The sequence below is a fragment of the Argiope bruennichi genome, chromosome 10, assembly GCF_947563725.1.
Source record: "Argiope bruennichi chromosome 10, qqArgBrue1.1, whole genome shotgun sequence".
Classification (NCBI taxonomy): Eukaryota; Metazoa; Arthropoda; class Arachnida; order Araneae; family Araneidae; genus Argiope; species Argiope bruennichi.
In genome coordinates, this window is record NC_079160.1 from 93351638 (window position 1) to 93375043 (window position 23406).

A 23406-nucleotide genomic window follows, 5' to 3' on the forward strand; every position below is an offset into this window, starting at 1 on the left:
TCTGAAGTAGAGACCATATAAAAAATTTCACCTATCAAACTGAAAACGCTTTTGAATAATTGTGTTCACTCATAAGCGTAATTTTTTAGAAAAATATGTTTTTCGGATTTCGGGAAATCTAAAACGTAGTAAAATATAGAGTTCGATTTTTTAAAAAAAAAATATTATAAGTGCAAACTATAAAATTATATTTAAACTATTATATATAAACTATATTTAACTATTATAAGTCAGGGCTAGACACCCAGTCAACCCATTCTTATTTGATTGACTGTTGACGAGTTTTCAGAAAGTTGGCACGATTTTGTTATGTTTGACAAGTAACTGTACATTAATCTTAAGTATTACCGAATCTTTAAATACTGTGTCTTACGATAAACAGTACGAGGCCGGGATAGCCTGATTGGTCGGGTGTTGGGTTCATATCCGCTTGGTTGCGAATTCGAACCCTGCCAGCCGAAGACCCTCCTTGTGGATGGTGTAACTATGAAATCCATGTTCATGGTATGAACTACAACCCATGTAACTCCGTCTACATGGCATAAATTTTTATTAGCCACAAAGTTTTCCAAGTCGAGACAATACCACTGGAGGTACTGGATTAGAGGTGATTGTTCTCTGATTCAGGTCTAAATTATGATCTGTGAATGAAATGTATGAATGAAGTACGCCCCTTGAAAAGGGCTGTGAGGCATGAGTAGTTAAGACGTATTCTTGGTCCTAGATGGCGCTACTGAAATAAGAGGCGCTAAAACTTGGCTTAAAATCGCTGACTTCGTCAGCTGGCTTGCCTATGACAACACTGTAAAAAGTATCCAGAAGCTGAATTGAATTTTCAAGTATCCCAAAAAATGCTCAAAACCTGGGAAATGAAATGGAATCATCCATTTTATCAAAATTTAATAATATAGAATGTATTAATTTAATATAATTAGTATTTTGTAGCTTTTTCATGTTCTGTTAAACTAATCTTTAATTAGAAATCTGTTTTATACATTAAAAAATTAATATTTTGAAAAATGCTGACATAAATAATTTATATACCTTTTTCCTACTATTACCCTTTAAGCTTTATACATGAATTCAGTTTTAAACCCTTAGAAACCACAAAGACGTCAGAAAAATTGACGGCGGATGTAATGCATCGGGGCCCGCGATTAAGGGGGAGGGGTTCATGATCAAGAACCAAATAATGTTCTGAACAGTAATAGCGAAATGAAAAGAATGGAGGAAGAAAATTAATTGGAACAATCAATGGGTTTGTAAATATACGAATTTTACAGATATATTACAGTTTAGTGCAAGTGTTCAACATATTATAAACATAAAATACCGTCATTTACCTCACCCGCTAGATTAAATTGTATATATTAACTTGATAATTCATACTATAAAATGTTTAATATTGTTAGATCTAATCATGCTCATGCCAAGGAAATATACCTCTAGGTGTCAAAGACTCTAGAATAATTGTTCTAAACACTCATACAATTTATGTGCCTTGTCTATGATACTCTTTTAATTTATTGTGACATCGCTTCCAGCAGTTTGTATTGTGATTTTTTGGGGGATATTTCAAAGTTTATTTTCTGTATCTACAAAAATTCTGCAAAAGCGTTTAAACATTACTCTTAAATCATTATGCGACACTCGTTGGGAAGCCAAAATAGATATGGTTAAAGCAGTGTATATATAGTTTAAACAAACCTGTTACCCTACAAGAATTTATTCATGCAAATAATGGCGGTATCTGAAGCAAAAAGTCTATTGGATTCAATAGAAAAAATGACATTTTATGTTTACAGTATACAACCATATTGTTAAACATACAATACTGTCAAAAATTTACACTATCAATAAACTATTTCAAATAAAAACAATTGTTCTCGACTGGGCTTTTAATTTGATCAATAATATTAAAACTGAAATCCAAAATTTAGAAGCAAAATTTGTCACATTTTTAGACGAAGTAAACGCGATAGCATATAATTTGAATCTTTCAGAACATTTTTTTTAAAAACGAATTTGAAAAAAAAAAAAAAAAAAAAGAGAGAGAGAGAGAAATTATATTTCGAAACAGCAGAAGATGAAATTATAGCAAACCCGGTTGAGGAATTTAAATGCTATTTTTTTTTAACTCTGTAACTAATATTGTTATTCTACAGATAGAAGATAATTTTAAAAGTATTTCAAATTCATCACTGATTTTAGAAAAAAATTAGAAAAACACGAATTAAAAAAAAATACCAAAAACTTGGTAACATTTATAATAACAATGGAGATGAAAATCTAATCCAAATAATTGTTTTGCGACGTATTTAATTTTGAATAAAAGGCATGTAAATAACGCTGAGCAATATATATTAATTAATAATTTTCAATGTATTAACTGTGTTAAAACTTTTTCTTACATTGTCAATTACTATAATAAATGCTGAGTACTCTTTCAGTAAATTAAAATTAATAAAGAATTGTCTTCGGCCAAGCATATGTATATAACGCTTAAATGCGCTTGTTATACTAAGTATGAAAAAAAAAAAAAAAAAAAAAAAAATTGTAATTTTTCTGAAATAATTAAGAGCGAAAACAAAATCACCATTAAATAAACATGCAATAATAATATTTGTTCATATTTGTTTTTTGACTTTTTTTTTTACTTTGCAAAAAATTTAGGGCCCAAAATGGGTTTTTGCACCTGTGCCCTTTCACAGAGAAGACCGGCTCTGACTCTGTAATATACTGATGTGTGTTTTAAGTATTTTTAAATCACTGTTTAATTGTCCAGGTAACTGTTAATGGATTAAATTCTGAACATGATTTGGAATACAGAAATCTGTGTGTAAAAATCATTCCAAAAGTCTTGCTTATTCAGCATTCATTGTCCTTAAGTTTCTGGTCATAATTTGACCACATTCTCCATTCAACTTAATCTTTATCAATTATAAGGGAAAATGTGTTTTACAGGAAATATTGTTTATACTATTAATCGAAAATACAAACATTATGAAATTTCAATTAAAAAAATATTTCTGAATCAAACTAAAAAAAAAAAAAAATTAAAAAGATGCAAATGTATTTAGAGAGTGCTAATACTGCTACTATTAAAACACAAATAAACTTAACCAAATTAGTAAAAATATTAAGTTAATATAAGCAAAAAGAATAAAAAGAAAAAAAATTATGATTCTGGTTTGAAGACTTTCTCACAAGGGGTCAATATTTTTGGACGAAAGGCAGACCCCTCACAGAAAAAATCCCTTGTTTGAATCCCTGCCTGAGGGTGACTCTTGAGAAAGTCTTCAGGCCGGATTTATCATTTCTTTTTTTACTCTTTTTGCTTAGCTTAATATTTTAACTAATTTGGTTTGTTTATACTATCGTTATCAAATTTGATACAAATAACTTTGGAGGATGTGTGGTAATGTTATATTGGCAAAGGTAAGCCTAAATAATAATAATAATAATAATTCCTCTACACTTGGTTCACTTAAATAATTTTAAAGAAAATAGTTTCTTTTTGAAAATGAATAAAATATTTAACTTAATAAGTTTATCAGCAATACCACAGTGATCACCAATCTCGTATTGATCATGAGTGATTTACATCTTTGATGACTAATTCAGTGTTCAACATCTGTTGATCAGCAGAATTTACAGCATTGTAAAATATTTAGGGTTCAGAAAATTGGGTAAAATCTTATAGGGCATTCATGACTCATAAGCTTCAGGCCATAATTTGATTATGTTCCCTATTCAACTTAATATCTTTCTTTCTAATATCTATAAAGAAAAATATGTTAGGACAGACAGTTTCCATTAAAATTACCAAAATTGCAACAAATATAAATTTGGAAAGTGGTGTTTGGTATTGCTATATTGACAAGTCATAATAAAAATAAAGTATTTGCTCAACCCTTGTTCTCTTAAATTGTTGTTAAGAAGGCAGCTTTCTATATATGGACTAAGTATTTCAATGAGGATTGTATGTTGTCACTATGGCTAAAGTGATAATCAAACTCATGTAATGGTCAATCTGGAACATATTGAATGAAAATGATTTATGTTTTCTGGTCACTAATTCAGTGTTCAGATATATGTCGATGAATTAAATTTAGAACATGATTCTGACAAAGTATTTGAAGTTCGGAGAGTAAATAATCGCCCTAAAAGTGTTACTTATTCAGCATTCATTGTCTATAAGTTTCTGGCTATAATTTGATCATCTTGTCTATTCAAATTATATCTATTAATAATAAAGGAGAATCTGTTCTATAGCAGATTGTTTAAACTAGAGTTAACAAATTTACAACAAATATACTTTGGAGGATATGAGATAATACTGCATTGGCAAAGGTAATACTAATAAAGGAAGTGTTTGCTCTTCCCTTGCTCTCTTGGGCCAGTTGCAAAGAAAATTATTTTATCAAACGGACCAAGTATCTGATTGAGGATTGTGAATTCGTAAGTAAGGCAAGAGTGATAATTGATCTCCTCTGATGGTTTTCTTTGAGACACAATGAATGCCAATAATTTATGTTTTTATTAAGGTCAATGAAGGTCAAGGTTTTTATCAATCAATGAACTGAAAAATTAAAAACATGATTTTGATAAAATATTTAGAATGCAGAAAAATGTTTGTAAGTCATACCAAAAACTTGCTCATTCAGTATAGATTGTCCATAATTTGATTATGCTCCTTACAGTATTTATATATATATATATATATATATATATATATATATATATATATATATATATATATATATATATATATATATATAATGCTAATGTACATGGTACAGAAATCGAGCTTATTACAAACTGTTGAAAACCAACAGCAAAATACAAACAAAACATCATATGAATTTCAGACTACTTCAGTCATTGAATATTTTCACAGCAGTATTGAATCATATCCTTCACTTAGCTAATCAATAGAGCTGCAAAATATTATTAAAAGTGTTCCAGAGATAATGAGTCATGTCATCAAAGAGGACATTCAGTCAGAGGAAAGAAGATATAAAAGAAATAAGCTTTAATCAAAAAGTTCAACCAAGTGTTAAAATTGGTTGAACGTTAAAACTGGTTAACTGCTGCCAGATAAACAGTCGTGGTAAGATTTAAGATTAATCTACTGTTATTTGCCAAGCATGCCGAAAGCGTACCAATCATCCAAAAACTATCTAAAAGTCTGCACTCCTAGGTATATACCAAGAAGGCTTTTAAAGTTACAATAAAAAATAGTGAAAATAAAATACACCATGAAATTGCTCCAAAATGTTTCAGTTTTGGCCCTCATATATTAGCCATAATCATTATGACTTGCTGAAGGAAATCAATACTCATATCTTTTAGAACAATTATTTCATAAAAATATTTTTCGTATTATACTAAGACTAAAAAAAATACCTTTTTAATTATATTGATTTTATTTTTGTACAATTTTTCATTTAGCTTTAAAAATATTTTTACTTCAATTCGTTACAGTATCTGAAACAATGTTTTTATGTGATTCAAATTCTCCATCAAAAGATTCAAGCACATACTTTTGTCAATCATTTAATCTTCTGCTTTTATTTAACATTACACTTTGTTATTTGCAGTAAAATGTTTTAATCGTATTCACGTGTTTTAGTCCTATCAAATTACAAAATTAAATGTTTCTTTTTTAAATAAATGCATCCATATTAATAATTTGACAGCTTAATCTAGGCGAACAAACTGGTCACCAAAGGCAGAGAGTTTATCCATAAGTTACTACATTTGCAACAAATAAATTTTGATGAATATATGATAATGCTGTATTGGAAAGGTTAAACTTAAATAAAATAAATATTTGCTCTGCCCTTGTTTCCTTAATTCATTATAAAAAAATTGAATTTCATTCAAAAATTGAAATTTGTTGATTTTATTTGATAATTTTTAAAAATATTTGAAAAAAAAAAAAAAGGTTAACGTGAGGGAAATGTACAAAGCTTAATGTATTTAGCTGTGTGTGAAATTTTTGGATCACTGTACTAACAAGAAAGATTGATGGCATTGCTAAAAACGATAATTTAAGCTCAGACAATGGAGAGATATTGCATTGAGAAATGTTATAAATTAAGCAGTTAGGGTGTGTGATGATGCGTTACTCAAAGAGAAGAAACAATCCCTGCAACCCAGTTGATTTGTTACTTTTACTGGACGATTATGCCAAGGTCTGAAAAGCTGGAGCAGGGAGGTGAAATAATCAGAGAATATGAATTTCTACTAATCCCCCCCTCACTTCCCAAACTGCAACATGAATAAAATCTGAACAGACATGCTATTACAGGTTAGTAACTTCCACTAAAAAGCTCACAGAGTGACAAGAGTATGAAAATTCAAAGATGAGAAGCCAGAATAGAAAGATTGCTGATGCCAATGGTTCAGATGAAGCTAATAGTATTAAATACTTCTTTTATTCCATGATTTGGGTCACAAAAATAGTAAGATTTGGAATCCCTTCCAATAGATATATCTCATTTGTAAATGTTGATTAAGCTAAATTGTGAAGACCACAGAATTAGATTCTACACAATTGTCCTAAATTATGAAATTATTAGAACATAGATCATAATAATACTTTACTACAGTGAGATATAATAATTAGACGACTAATTATGTGCAATAAATAAAGTGTCACATCATTACTGAAATGCTGATTTTGTTCATTGCTAGATAAATTCTTTATATGTATGCAAATTTATTGCAGATATAAGAAAAAATTAACAAATTATTGATAGGGCACAAACTTGAAATGAAAATATTTACAATATATGTCTTTGATATTTAATAGTTCCTTTTAATGTATAATAAAAATTAAGTTATATTTTTACAGGTATCAGTGTTCATTAGTGTGCCCATATTGACTCAGGTGAGTGGTTTGTTGGAGGAAAGAATTCCTTGAGTTACAATAAAATATAAAATTATTAAAACTCCGTTATGCGATTAAATTGATTATTTCCTAAAATTAATGTTCCAAGCTTATAGACCCAAAATCTGCATTTTAGAAATATTTTTTTTAATTTGAAAAATATTCATTAATAAAAGAAATCACAATAGCTTCAAAAAATATTAAACACAAAAATGATTTTTACAACATTTTAAAATTCAAAATGATTGTTTTATTACTGAGATCAATTCAGTTATTGGTAATATCCCCCTGAATGTTGATAGTTAAAAAGAAAATTGTTTTCATGATTTTCAATAACAATGTAGGTTATAATGAAATTAAAACCTGTCTCATTATTTCATAAATAATTTTCTTCCGTTCTTAAAAGCCAAGAAAATATGACGTTAATATCTGGACAGTTCATATTAGGAATAAAAAAACAGTACTGTAAAAGAAAACATGCAATTAAAAAAAGATATGACCAGTAATTTACATTTTTAATAGCATTATGGTTCTTAAGACTAAATTCCATTAGGAAGGTTCAGTTAACACAATAAGCATATATTTAACGTATAGCACAAATTCAGACTTTAAAATACGTTATTCAGGAAATTATGTATTTTAAACTACAATTCAAAGATTGAATTGAAATAAAATGCAATTTATAAAATATCTTCTGTGAGGTGGTTGATCATCATTTATAATATTCATTCAACATTTGTAACTGTTGAAGTAGTATTCTCACAACACTACTATCCTTATATACGACCTGCAGTTTAAGAAGCACTGAGGTAGAACAACTTTTCAAAAATTAATCAACATTTAAATAAAAAAAAATCACAAGAATTATGTCATTTACAACTTTATTAAAATGTACAAAAATATACCAAGATCAAAACTTTCAACAATACATGCATAAGGCAGATACTATCATATTATTCGAAACACACAATATATATGAAAATATAATTAATGATTTTTCATCATCAAAACTCGACATAAACAATAACAAAACACAGATATAATACAAAAAATTCAATACGATTCAGAAATCAATTGATTAACATAGCTATAAACATAATCATTAAACATAATGTGATTTTCTTTAATCTAATTATGTTTAAAATTTATGTTTTGATTTTTAATATAAAATTGATAATGATATGTTGAAACATTCCCCTACATTTATAAACATTCAACAGAAATAATAAAAGAAAAACGTGCTTTGGAATATACTAATCACATTCTGTACAAAAAAGTTGACTAATCAATATAGAAAAATACTACTTCAAACTTTGGTAAAAGTCCAACAGATTATGTTTAAGTGAAGATTACATCCACCAATTAATGAAAAGTGCAAAAAAGGCACCATTTATGAGAGCTAAGGCATAATTCAGATGTAAGGTATGGCCGGAAACACTCCTGGAAAATAAAAATATATATGTAATATACACTTTTATAAAAGAAGAAAATGTTCCACTCCTCCAAAATATAACAACAAAATAAATGATGTTTCTATTAAAAAGGAGGGATAATGTGAATGTTATTGCTTTACAGGATTAACAGATTTATACAGAGATTATACAGATTTTATTATTTATACAAAGCTACCAAATATACTTTAGAGGGGAATGTGCTCTGTAGAGAAATTATTTCTTTAAAATTTTAACTAATTAAAAATGAAACGAAGTTTTAATATTTTTCTGCAATAACTCCTAAAAATATTAACACAAGAAATTGATTGCTATACATCTTAAAAATTGTCTTCCTACAGATACCATTTTAACTGGCGTTTTTTTTTTTTTTTTTTTTTTTTTCCCCTTCCCTTCTAAAAACAGCTAAATTGCGATAGCTAAAAAATTGTCATTCCCAAAATTTTCAATAATAAATTTTATTATTATTTAGAAATCAAACTGTTATCATAATTTCACCAAATATTTAATTGCACAATTTTCCTCCAATTTTGAAAACTAAGGAAAAGAAAGTTACAAAGACTCTTAAATTTGTAATGGTAATCATGAGACTTGACTCCATTCTGAAGGTACATGTATACAATAAAGAGAACAAATGTAAAACTAATAAAATAACATGAGTTTAATATCTGTCACAAACTGATGATAAAAAGTAATTTGTTGAGAGAATCATGAACATCAAGTTATGCATATTTAATTGAAATGAAAGAAAAACAATATTTGGGACAAGTCGTCTAATTACCAAAAACAGCTAACATCAAGCATATAAAAATAAGAAGGCATAATAATGCACAACATTTAAGAATTGAAATGCATATATCTTTTATTCCAATAAAATTTTTTTAAAAAATCTTTATTAAAGCAATTAAATATAACTGACATGATGGACACAAATTACATTGCATATAAAGCATGATAATTTCATAACTGAATAGTAATGTAGCATTTGTTGATTAATAATGTAGAATTAATAATGTTTATTAAGAATGCAGCATTTGTTGATGATAGTATAAGGAATAGTCATTTTATCATCATAAAATGCTAATAAATCATGCATAAAATGCTAGAGAAATCAATTTGGTATAGCTCATGTCATGATTACAAAATACAGTTAACTTTTTCTAATTTAACACATATGAGACTGGATCACTTACAGATTGTAGAGTTTCTACACTCTAGAAAATCACAGGCACAATCGAATTATATGATATATTTTCCTATACAAGAGGAACAAGCCAACAATGTGTTAAGGAGAAAAATATTAAATTAAGGTTTGAAAATGAGCATATTAAACAGATAAATCATGTACAAAAATGAAAGAACACTGAAAGTTTAAACAGGAAGGAAAGGTTCATCACCAAATAGCATGTTTTACAGGCACATTGGATAGTAGAAAATAATGAGTATTGGATTAGACAGTCTACTAAACTCAGTTTGCAAATCACTGTCTTCTAAATACTTTTTCTCAATTTAACTTTGCTCCATCTTAATTCATTCATTAAAGTTATGTATTTGTTAATTAATGAATGCAATACAATATTTGTCTTAACTATTATATAATTTTAGCGATTATGTGGAAGAAAGGAAGAGACGTTTTGGAAGAACTTCAATTTAATGAGAGGCATAACTTTTATGCAGGAACAAAGGTGCCATGTATTCATTTGCAGCAGAAGACAAGAACAAAAATGTCAGAATATTTCCCTCAATGGGTTTTATTACGAGATTCTGATAGAGATTTCTTTGAACAAGGGTTGACTTAGGATTTTTAGTCCCTTTGCTCATGACATGGGAAATGAAGAAACATCAATTTGCAGAATGCATATAGACAATAATTAAATTTTTTTAAAAATGGGGTTTGGAATAAGAGAAAACTTTGAAATAAAATAATATTGACTAATTTAAGATAAAAATTAGGAAATTAATTAAGATTTAAATTAAATTCAGTGATAACATGACACATATATATATATTGTTTATAAAAATATAACCCAAGGAATCAATATAAAATAAATGATACATTGCAATTCATTAATGCTAATGAATAAATTTTCCTAAAGAAAGAGGTTTTTGTACAAAAAAAAAAAAAAAAAAAAATTATAATGCTTAATGGAATAAAATTGAAACAAGCTCAGAATTCAATAAATTTAGCATTATTTTCCTTAACTCTTTCAATTTTTGAAATCCTATCATTCATAGTCATGGCTTATCTATAAAGCAATTAATAAAAATGTATTTTTTTAAGCAGTAACAAAATATGATTAATATGCTAAATGCCATGTCAATTACCAGAGATTCATATTATGTTTTCTGTTTGCACCATATCAGTTACTGATGACTGACAGCATATCTTTTGTTTAAATCAAAATAATCATTGGCAAATGGCACTGTATTTTCATTTCAGATCACATCAGTTATCAGAGATTAATAATATAAACAGACCAAGTCAGTCATTGTTGACTTAAGACATATATAATTTTACAAATTATTCTCAATTAAAAAAATTTATTTGGGCATTGTTAAAAAATTTTTATTTAAAATATTTGTTATGCTAAAAAAAGTTTAAAAAAAAAAACAACTTTTCTTTAATTATTAAATTGCACAGAAACACAAACCATAGTCAAATGATTAAAGACAAAGCATTTTAAAGAATAACTAAGTATAACTACAGATAAATACACATAAACATATCAGAAGTAACACATTCAATCTTAATGCATACCTCATAAGCCACCAGCAAATTGATGAAATTTGATAGCATGGGCTAAATGGAAAGGCCATACTATCAGATTTCATGCTATTGATCAACTTAAAGCCTGATACTTAAAGTATTAATAAGCATCTGTAAACTGATTCTGAAATGCATTTCATTACTATTTTAAATAACTTCTGCATGCAAAGAAGACAAGTTTAGAGAGATCTTAACTTGTAAGTCCACACTGAAGTCTGAGATCAAGTCATAGTCAGAGATTATAGTCATAAACTCAAATTGCCAGTAACAAAAAAAAGTCTGTTGTGCATCATTACTCCAATCTACACAGTTCAAAATATAATGCATTTAAAAGTAATTAATACACTTCCGTTATAAACACTTATAATCAAGATTTTGAGTAATAAAATGTTTAATCTAAAATAAAATTTATTTGAATTCATGCAGATCTTTTTATACGAATCGGGTGCTTAGAAAATGTGTTATTCCCCTTAACATGGATGGTTCTAGAATTTTATACATGATCAACTCCAATTATTATTTGCTATGACTTCCATTTAAATTTTATAGTCAATGAATAATAGTACAACTATTAATATTTTACTAACAGTCAATCTACTCATAATTACACATCTCTGGATCAAATTAGTCACATTTGAAAAGTTAAATTTTTAAAGTCTTCCTTCAGAAAAAAATCTTCCTTCCTTTTTAATTTAATATATTATAGGTAATTAAGTTTTTGTTTCTACTAATAAGTTTTGCGTAATGTTGAAAGCATATTATTAGTAGCTGAAATTTTAAAAACTACTGGGTTGAGAGAATACCTATAGAGTTAGAATGATTTAGTATTGAAAATAAATTTAAATGCTCTAATAAAAGAACTTATAACAATAAAAAATTATTTTTTTTTTAATTTCTTGCAAAAGTATTTCTAATGTATAATGTATAAATGTATTTCATTGAAACTAAAATAAAGTAGGCTAATATTTCATATAATATATTCAAAGAAAAAAGATAAATTATAAATGAAAGCATAAAAATATTTGAAATTGTAAGAAAATCAAGCTACAAATCTTAACAACATTATTTGCATATATTTTAATATAAATGGTTACAAACATGCTACAAGATTGAATTATTTCTAGTTAGATTAAATTTACAAACAAGTAGTATATATTTGATTTTGAAGGTATATGTAAATAAAATTAGAATATTTTTATCATTTACTAAAATATTTTTAAAGCATGCAATATATATCTATATTAAATATGCAAATTAAATAATTAGAAATAAAATAGATATAAATGATTAATGTAAATTCTATAAAAGTAAATCTTGTAAGCATTATTATTTCAAATAAATATTATATACTTCATTGATTATTAATTAAATACAAAGATATGGAGTTTGATATTTGAAGATGGAATATGTATCTTTTAATTTACTGTTTATCATAATATGACATTAATATGATATGCTATATGCTATTTTGTGCCACATCAATAACTTCTGGTGCAATTTCCACTTATTTAGTCTAACAAATGCATAATTTAATAGCTTATCTGGGAAAAAACTGAAAGGAGTATAGTTGCAGCTATTTCAAATAAAATCTCTCAGATTTTTAGATCAACTTAAATTGATGCTACTATATGGGTACATGATTATGTTTCTATAAATTCTCAACTTTTATCTAACTCTGTTAGTCAATCACTTTAAATAATCCATCGAAGAAAAACAAGCAAGGCCAGTCTACTATAACGAAAACACTGCTTTACCTTTAAAATGCATAGAGAATTAATTTTTATTAAATTTAAATTTTTTTCTTTCAAAAAAAAAATTATTACAATTTCAATCAAAATTGTTCATCTGCATAAGATTAAGAAATCAGTCATTTCTTACAAACTATCATAAGCTCATTGAAATATCTGATGCGTCAAAATGCACTGCATCTTATTAGAAGCATATTAACCTAGGAAGGAATAGGCCTTTACAGTAGGGACAATAATGTCTATTTTTCATTATAGTATCTCTTATACAGTATTGCAGTGGGAAGAACCCTAAAGTCAACAAAGCACTAAATCACAAGATGAACAAGGCTCAGATATCATCATATTTTCATGCAATATATTAAATTCAGTGATTTTAAAATAATAAGGAAGAATTTTTACTGGTTAGTTTTATATGGAATTTGCTTAAATAAGTCAAAAATTTTAGCCCCAGTTATATAGAATTGACTATATCTGAAAAAAATTATTAAAAATTTCAAAATAAATAATTTCTCCAATAGGTCCAGAACCACATGTCAAAAATTGACAATATCATCAACATTCAAATTTAACATCACTCTAAAATATGACATGAAAGATGAAAAATTTCAAGCAGTTCAAGATAAAAAAAAAAAAAAAAAAACTACAGTCTTGAAGCAGATCAGAATATAGTAATACTATTATACTGATGGTCAGAAATTGTAATTTTTATCTCTGTTAATTATCAATAAAAAATAAATAAATGCACTTTATTTTGGGAACATGGCACTATATAACTTAAAAAAAATTGATAGATCCAAAATTTGTAAATGTAACCACAATAATATATCGGAATATTATTATTTTTTTTTGGACATGATGTATATAAAGCACTTTAATTCAAAGTGATTTAATATTTCTGCAATATAAGCAAAATCATTGGGGCTCATCATAAAGTGGATTGCAATCTTAGCTTGCCTATAACTGTAATGCAGTTTGTTTATATTCTAAATGCTTATAATGTGTTCACCGTTGCATTGTGTCTAATAGCTTTTAAATGTCTCATAACTATCTATAACAGAAGCTTTCTAATCAGACACAAACAATACAATTTCTATCGAAAATTCAAAGGTTTTAATGAGAAATTATGATGAATTAAGATTTATATTTATAACAAGAAAATGAGAATAATCACTATAAAAATTTTTCACTCAAACTAACACCACCGAAAAAAGCTTAATGTTGGATCATTATATTCAGCCATTTTGAATATGATCAAACTATATTTAAAAAAATAATCAAAATTTAATTTTCAAAATTTGCTTCAAATTTTACAATGAAACTTTATTTAAGGTAGAATACCTTTATTATCATGAGGATTTATCAATAATTTTAAGTTGCATAAAAGAAAGTAATACAACATTGACAAGCAAAGATGCCATTGAGAATTTTTTATGTGCAATCAATCTGAGATGTCACATATTAATTATAATAATAATCCAAGAAAAGATACTTAAATTATATAGTGGCCCATAGTTTTACTTGGAATCCTAGTTCCAATAAACATAATGTAACTATCTTAAATATATATCTCGGTTGCTTCCCATAAGAAAATCTGAAAGGTATCAGTATTTATTATCATACACAAACACTGATACAAATAAGTTTACCTACATTGAACTTAAAAATTAAATGTATAACGGGGATATAGTTTATTATGGAGTCAGCAATTCTGATTGCAAAATTATTTCTCAATTCATATTTTGTAAACATCATTTCTAAACTTTTACATTTAAATTGTTAATATTTTCTCTTGTAGTATGTCTCTCAAACATGAATGAATATGTACAGTACTAAATAGAACACAAGTTGTATATAGTTTTCAAACATGGCTTGAAATCAATTCTTACAGATAAGATAAAAATAATTCTTTTTTTTTTTTTCAAAAATAAATAAATAAATAATTTTACTCTAATATTCATTGAAAAAGTTACAAATCATAAATCATAAAGTACTTTAGATTTGAAAATTTAAATATGTGCAACAATAAATATATAAGAATATTTTTATAGTGCTGTATTTTGATTAAAACTTTTATGTAGAATAATGAATGGCCAATTGCTACATTCACAAAATTTATGATAGGTCACAATTACAATCTATGAAATATTTCTGCATTCGTAATAAATTTGATTTAAAAAAATGAAGAATAAAAAATAATGAGCATTTAAGCAAACATATAACTTTAAAGCTCTTTGTTATTCTATAGTAATTTTGAATATTTAGAAAATACAGAATGATGGCAAATAAAGGTTGCAGATGATGATTAAGTAAATATATCCTAAGAATAATAATTTTCAATTTATGTTTTCATATTAATAAGTAAATTATTAATTATTAAAAATACTTAACACATCCTATGAGAAATATTTTATCTACACTTGTGTAGAATAAGTGAAAATTTTTAACTACCTCTATCTTTCCCAAACTCAGCCTTCTAAAATATCATATTCTAATGTAAAGCATATTAATCATGGCATGAAACAAAGATATTATCTATTATATAAAATACTTGTGTGGATAAAAAATCAAATGAAATTTATTAATTGTTATTTGGCAACAGTTCACACATTTGGATGGTTTATATACTAAAAATTGTAGGAAACTCACTTTAACACTATTTTTGGAGCTATTCTTATGCTATTTTATGGAATTGAATAATATATATATATATATATATATATATATAATTTTAGCAATTTTGATTATAAATCAAAGGGCTAAATTTAAAAAATCATTCATGAGAAGATATAGATTATTTTATTGTATCAAAAGATGATCTTAGAAATGAAAGATCTTAGGATGAATGAAATAAAAGAATATATGATTTCTATGCATGGAGTGAAATGTCTGAATTATAAAAGCATTGCTACTTAATTTTGCCACTTAGAAAACCATTATTGCCAATAATTTAAAGTAATATCATATCTTTCTGTGATAAAACTTGGTTTACATAAGATACAATTATATTAATCTTATTAACATTTGTTGTCTTGGCAATTATTTTAATGTTATTAAGATTATGTTGATTAATTTTGATGAAATACATATTATCAAAACAAGAAAAAAAGAGATCAATTAAACTTTGATTTTTAAACCTCTTAGAATTATATATAGTTTTGTTTTCTGGCATTTGTACATATTTCTATTACCAGAAAATTTTAAATTGATGATTTAATTTTTAATAAATAATGTATTTAAAATTTCTTATTACTAGCAGAAATGCATAACTATATGGCAAGTTAAAGGAACAAGCTGGAAAAATGTAGTGATCCCAAAAGAATCACGAGACACTTGGAGGTTGGTATGTGAAATGATCCGGGAGTGTAATCCCCTAATTAATACTAAAATTGTAATCCATGTATTTATTTCACTGCAGATTGGGGCTTTGGTAGGCTTATAAAAATAAATAATTTACAATTTCTAGATATTTCTTCATGAAAATAGAAAATCTTTCTAATTCTTCTTTAAATAATAACATACTCAAGAATTTTCTACTGTTAGTTGCAGGATTATTGCTCGATACGATTCAGGCACATTTATTAAGTAAGATATCAATTGGTACTTTCAAACATTTAGCAAATAACTTATTGCAACATAACGACTGAAAATAAGATTGCACATTGCACTATAAATACATAAAATAGTCACCAATTTAAGCTCCTTTTTTTTTTTTTTAATTGGTATGACAATATATCTGATTTCAAAATTTTTCACCCTTACACATTTTACTTTGCAGATTATGCACCTACAGTATTCTAATCATAAAAAGAAACCTGATAGAAAGTCAAAAATATGTTTTCAAGATACAATATAGAATGCCATTCAGCTTAATAATATCTAATAGTAAATTAGTGCCATTTCTAAATCATATGCAATAATTATTCATCAAACCACATCGAAATTTAAATATAATAATTCAAAGCCACATAGCATCTAAGATTACAATTTGTATAGTCAATGAATCATTAGAATGCAAAGGGTTAGACATGAGTTAACTAGCTTGTATGAATAACTGTATTGCTTTTATTATGTTAATTAGTAGTAATATTGTGAAGCAAAATGTTTTTATGCCATGCTGATGTTGTTGTAATCAGAATACATAATATCAAGGAATTAATCATGCATTTACAACATCTTTCACTGGATAAGGAAATGTAAAGATAATATGTTATTACACAGAAGTATGTTCTGCTTATAATTCAAAACTAAATTAATATAAAAATTTATGCAATTATTCAAATTTTATTTAATAAAAGTCAAATTGATTATATTTGAAATTTTTTTAACATAACGCAGTTTTAAAAATTGGCTTGAAATTATTTTATTATTCAATGCTTTAGAGATAATGCACTGACAGTATTATAATATAAGGACAGTATTCTGGTCCTTAATAAATCAAAAACAACATCATGAGTATTAATAAAATTTATGTTTTAAAACTATGTAACAAGTAGAAACTATTGTCACTACAACTGCAATTCAAACATTTTATCATTTACTTTCAACGTGCATTATAAGTAATCATTGGTAGAGAAACAGATGGGGGGGGGGATAACCTATTTTATCGGCATCTGTTAATAATGTAATAAATTGATTTCATGCTTTACCTTTATATGAATTTAAATGATTTTTTTATAGTACTTGCTCTTAAAATATAACAGAATGTTCAGAGATAATCAATATTTCAAATAGAGATATGATATTTCATTCATTTAAAAAAATTTAAAACTATAACAGATATTTTATAAACAGTTCCAAAAACAAAATAACATTAGGTGAATTTTAAAATGCTGGTTGTTGTTTGATGATATGACAAACTTTTCTACCCATAGATATCAATAACTCCTAACAGAAAAGTAATCTCTTTTGTTAAGATCACAGAATTTGTTTCATATTTTTCAGTATACTCACTTTTTGCAGACCTAGCAGTAATGGATATAAAACAAGTTAAAAGTTTTAGATATTCTAAATAATTACAGTTTACTGATGTTATTGTGGACATTTGTAATATGTGTTACACCAATATGCATGAGCTATAGATTATCTAAAGAAGGGGTGGCGAACCTTTATGGATCACCATGCCCTTTTTTCTAAAGAAATGACTAATGAGGTATAGACGTGCCATCAAATAATTTTGGCCTGTGTTTATTAGGAAGATAATAAAACAAAATATTAACAACTCAAAACTCTTTATCTACTACGAAAAAATACATTTCACACAGTATAGTAGTAAATGTTTTAGTTATACATGTAATTCAAATTAAAGTAGCATGAAAGCGATTTCTGTTGTTGCAGATTAGATGGCAAATCATTTGTATTAAGATTGTAAGATGTTCAGAATGCACGCTGAATTGGAGTCATCTGCCAAATGGTTTCTAAGTGAGTCTTTAATGTTATTCCTCTCTGAAAATGACTCGCAGGCGCAGATGAAAATATGCTTAAAATAGAATGAGCCAGCTTCTTCAAACAATTAAATGTTTGAATCGAATTCAATGTTTCCAAAATTTCATTACTGGCATTTTTAACTTATGTTGCTTGTTAACCTTTCTGTTTCAATCAAATCCAACTTTTTTTCTGGTTTCAATAAATTTTTGAATCCACATTGAACTAGACTGGAAATTAATCAGTTGCATTTCAAATTCTTCGATTTCCACCCAAACAACAAATGGGACAAATTCAGTTTATCAAATGAAGTCATATGCAAGCCGTTTTGATCGGTGGCGTGCCCTAAATATTTTGTCACGTGCCATTGGTTTGCCATCCCTGATCTAAAGACTAATGTCTGAGTGATAACTTTTCTTTAAAAAAGGAAAAAATAAAATTCCAGAAATGAAACTTACTTAATGTTAGATGGTGACAGTGGTGAAGCAGGTTGGATTCCAGGCATTAGACTGTCAAAATAGATTATTTCCCATGAAAAATACACCAACAAAAGGCCACCAACCAGACTTTTTAGAATTTGAATTAATGGACCTGCAAAAGGTTTAATATTAATATAATTTAAATTAAGATTCTTAACATATTTAAAATAATTCCAATTGTTAAGTATAATAAAACAAATGTCTATTATTATTAATCATATAACTAAGTTCATTGTTTTGCAATACATATATTACAAGAAATATTTTCAAACAAAATCGACTTATCTTAATTTTTCTATTATTTCAATCAATTTAATAGTTCTGGAATAATATATCAAATTAGAAATATACAATTAAAAGCTAACTGAATTATCAAAAGTACAACCTAATTTAACATCAATATTTTAACAGATATAGACATTTATAAATTACAATAAAATTAGGTGAGAAACAAAATAAATATTACACAGGCAAAAGAAAACATTATCAGAATTCATTCTTCTAAAAATTTATACTTAGCTATAATTAAAAATTTAACGATTTTGATTACTCTTTATATAGGTTTAACTATTCATATTATAATAAAATTCCATACTATATATTTTGTAAAATTATAATTTTTGAAGAATGAATATATTCAAGCAAAAATATAACTTATTTTTTTATAAATTGAAGCTAACAGAAAATAACTTTATATATAGAAAAAAAATTTAATAATGACAAATTGATAACTATATAATATAAGCATGAAAAGAACATTAACAAATTTTTTACAACAATTTTTTTTAAATATTAATTTTTATTTTCATTTCTTAGATCCGATTAATATTTTTTTAGTTCCATAGACATAAAATAAATGCCTTAAAAATGGCCATAAATTTCAAGTGCAATCTGTACTTCAGATTTCACCTTGAAGCAAAACTACTAGCTGATAATGCTTGAAAATAAAAGATCTGCATCAATATAATTCTTTAATTTTAATTATTTCAAGAAAAACCAATTCGATTTACCTTTAGTTCTTAACAAAATTTTGGGGAAAACCTTTCCTTGTATTTTGATGCTAATTATCTAAATGGGGGGGGATGTTATATTACATTATTAATAGATTATTCTATACACAAAAGAAAAATAAAGAAAAAAAATTGAAAATATTGATTTTAAATCAATATTAAGAAAATAATGATTCAGCTAATATATAATTTAAAATGCGAAAAATAATATACAATTTAGCAGTAAACCCAAAATTATGATGTATTCACAATATAACCATGTTCTATGCTATATGAGTAAAAAAATATAATTAATTCTTATTATTTGATAATGTTTACATTGTCTGTCACAAATATTTAAATAAAGCCCTTTTCAGATTTCAAGACTTACAGCTCAAATTAAAAACAATTAAATAAGGCATTTATTTATTATTATTATTATTGCCTCAAGATATGCTTATCAACTTCCAAATAACACCAAAATTGCCAAGTTCCATTTCTATTATGAATAAAGATCAATGTATATGTATGTGTTGGCGTTCTACAGGCCCTACCATTTGACCTAGAGTTTCTGAATTTGGCACATATATACTTTGGAGGATGGGAATGTATACTTCAGAGTGATTTTTTGAAATTTCAATTAGAATTTTAGTTAATTAAAAATAAAGCTGAATTTTTCAAATTCTTGATAATTTCTGAAAATATTATTGCACAAAAATGTTTTTCGTAATGTTTTTAAAATTTAAAAAAATCACCTTTATAATTATATGAATTTAATAGGCATGCAACTTTTTTTGAATTTTAACAATTTGTTAAAAATAGTTTTAATTAAAACAAAAATATATTGTAATTCAGAAATTCAAACTGTTTTCAGTGCTTCATCAAATATTTAATTATGTAAATTCCTTCCATTGTTGAAAGTTAAAAAATAATCCTGTTTGATATCTAAATAATTTAAAGGATGAATAAAAAATAACAATATCATTAAATTTAGAAATGAACAGGATATAATAGCAGTGTGTTGTCATAGAAATGGTCTCCATTAGAAAACAAAGTACAATGAATAGAACAGACATAAGATTATTAAAATAAGGAAATATCTATGCATATAACATGCTAAGATTTCATCAACATACTTTCATTCTGAGGTTTACTTGGTGACTTTGAGATAACATTAAGATCATGGGTCTACTGGGCAATTTTCAGATTACATCAGTTACTTTAGTTGTCGACAGTGAAAATGAACAATCGAAACAACAATATCTAAAATCATCACCGCTCAAAAACTTTTGTTTAAACTTTCTTGTTCATACAATCTGGCTAATTTGTACAAAAATTACTTGTAATTGATACTACAAAGTTTAGCCAAATATATTTGGCTTGGAAAGAAATATGAAATTTTTGAATTAATTATGAGAATAAATTTTAGCTTCAGAGATTAACAATTTTTTTTAAACTAACCTAAAAACCTAACAAGGGTTAAAAATAAAAGGCTCTTTGAATTTAGATACTAAATCGATTTAATTACACATTAAATTTTAATACCAATTGCAATTAAAATCTGAATTCCAATAATAATGAAATTCATATAACACTCAAGTATATTTTCATGGAGCAAGATACAATGCAAACTCAATGAAATATCATTTTTAATATATTTTTGATTTTGAGTAAATTTTGTAATCTGTAATTACAGTCATATTGTATTGTTTAAGGAGTTGTGATATTCAAATCTTCTTAAACATTTAATCAATAATCAAAATGGAGGATTTCAATTTTGAGTACTCCAATTCTTGATACTGTAAAGTCAAAGAAAGGCTGAACATCGATAGTTAAAATATGCAAAGCTGAAAGAAAGTGTCCATAGGCACATTTTAAAAAAAGATGATTTTAAGGATAGTGAGATAAAAAGTCTAATAATTCAATTAAAGCTGAAGAATGTATTAAAGAGGAAAAAAAAAAAAACCATCTTTTTCAATGAGCAAAAACTGAGAAACAATAATTTTTAAAAAAATGCATGATTTGACGGGTGCAATACAAATTTTAAAGTGAAAAATATGAGACGAAACTCTGCCAAACAATAGAGGAAATTGTAAAAATTTGAAAAGGCAGTATTAAAAACAAATCACTACACTCGCATACTAAAAAATGTTTATACTACAAAATAAGCACAAACATCTGAAATAAACAACTTAATGAATATAAATATATTTTTGATTTGACAATAAAGTAAATATTTCAACAAAAACAAAATTATTGCAAATTGAATTTAAAGTTATTTTTGAAAATTAATTACATTAAAAAATAACTGAAAGAAAATAATATTAATGTCATTGAAGGGCTAATTTTTGAAATGTTAAGATCGCATAAAAATATTTTGCGTGAAACATTATAAAGTTTTGTCAGACAAATTTAAAGTATTTAGCTACATTTTATCCCAAAGAAGAAAGCATAGCAGCCTTTTGATAATGAAAATAGCTTTTTCATGCGTTGAGAAACATGAAAGATTATTTTCATGTATCAGTTTAAATTTCTTTTGAATCCGTAAAAGTGTTCAAACAAACACTCACTTTTATTTATACATACATATATATATGTAGACACCTTTTCTAAAAAAAATTATGCTCTATAATTTAATGAATTATTAAATTCTTTATGCGAAAATACAATGCAGAAATTTTCATTATAATGAAATTCACATGCATTTAAATATATGAAATCTACGTCATTTTAAACTAAAATACGTTATTTCAAATTTATATAATTAATTACATAAGATATCAATTTCTATATGATAAGGAATCTATAGGAAACATAAATATGCAGTTTTATAAAATTTCCCATTAAAATAAAATTTTACTTTGAAGTATTTCCCAAAATATAAACAGAGATATAAGGCCTAAAATAGCTGGTAAAATGATTAGTGAACGTTCTGAGTCATTTTTAGTTGATGTTTTTAATCGCGAAGACATGATTTCAAATTAATTCAAAACTTGATTAAAATTCAAAATGATTTCATCAAGAAAAATAAAGTCCGCTAGCACATGCCGCGAAATACAAACAAACACACAACGCACGCTCAGGAGAAAGCTTACTGATAACTGGCTGATAAATAATTGCAGAAAGAAATAAGTAACGTAACGGATATCAAAAATATTTAAAATGTGGCAACAGAACTCCAAGCTGTAATGCAACCATAGATTGTAGATTCTGAACTCCATTCAAGTTCTTCTTAAAAGTGTATTAGTGCAAAATAAATTTTTTAAAACTTATTTTGATTAAAACAGAAAGATATATAATCATATAATAGCTATAATATGTCTTGAAAATTTATGACAGGAAAAGTTAGTTCTACTTCCTCGCTATCCTTCAGCGCTATGGCAAAACTTCAAATTTCAGTCAACATTTGCAGTTTGTTTATTTTTTAATGTGATATAATTATTTAGAAATTGATATTTTTAATACATAAGATGCTTTTTTTGAAATATGAAAATTGTTTGCGTTATGAAAATTTTGTCTTATAAAGATTGCATCCCACAGAAAACAGTACTATACGGAAAGGATATTTATTTAGTTTGGCAAAGTATATTTTCTTGGATAGTAGGTACTCACTGAAAGAATATTTTCAAAACTTCAATTAGATTTCCATTTAA

The 23406-nt window shown here is 26.1% G+C and overlaps 1 protein-coding gene across 1 annotated transcript; it reads right to left on the reverse strand.

The window, feature by feature from the left end:
• Window positions 1–7764: 7764 nt before the first annotated feature.
• Window positions 7765–22853, reverse strand: LOC129987980 (ADP-ribosylation factor-like protein 6-interacting protein 6). Its single transcript, XM_056096034.1, has 3 exons — window positions 22614–22853; window positions 18744–18876; window positions 7765–8338 (listed from the first exon to the last, which is right to left on the reverse strand). The coding sequence occupies exons 1-3, from the start codon at window positions 22723–22725 to the stop codon at window positions 8248–8250; spliced, it is 336 nt and encodes a 111-aa protein (XP_055952009.1). The 5' UTR covers window positions 22726–22853; the 3' UTR covers window positions 7765–8247.
• Window positions 22854–23406: the final 553 nt, after the last annotated feature.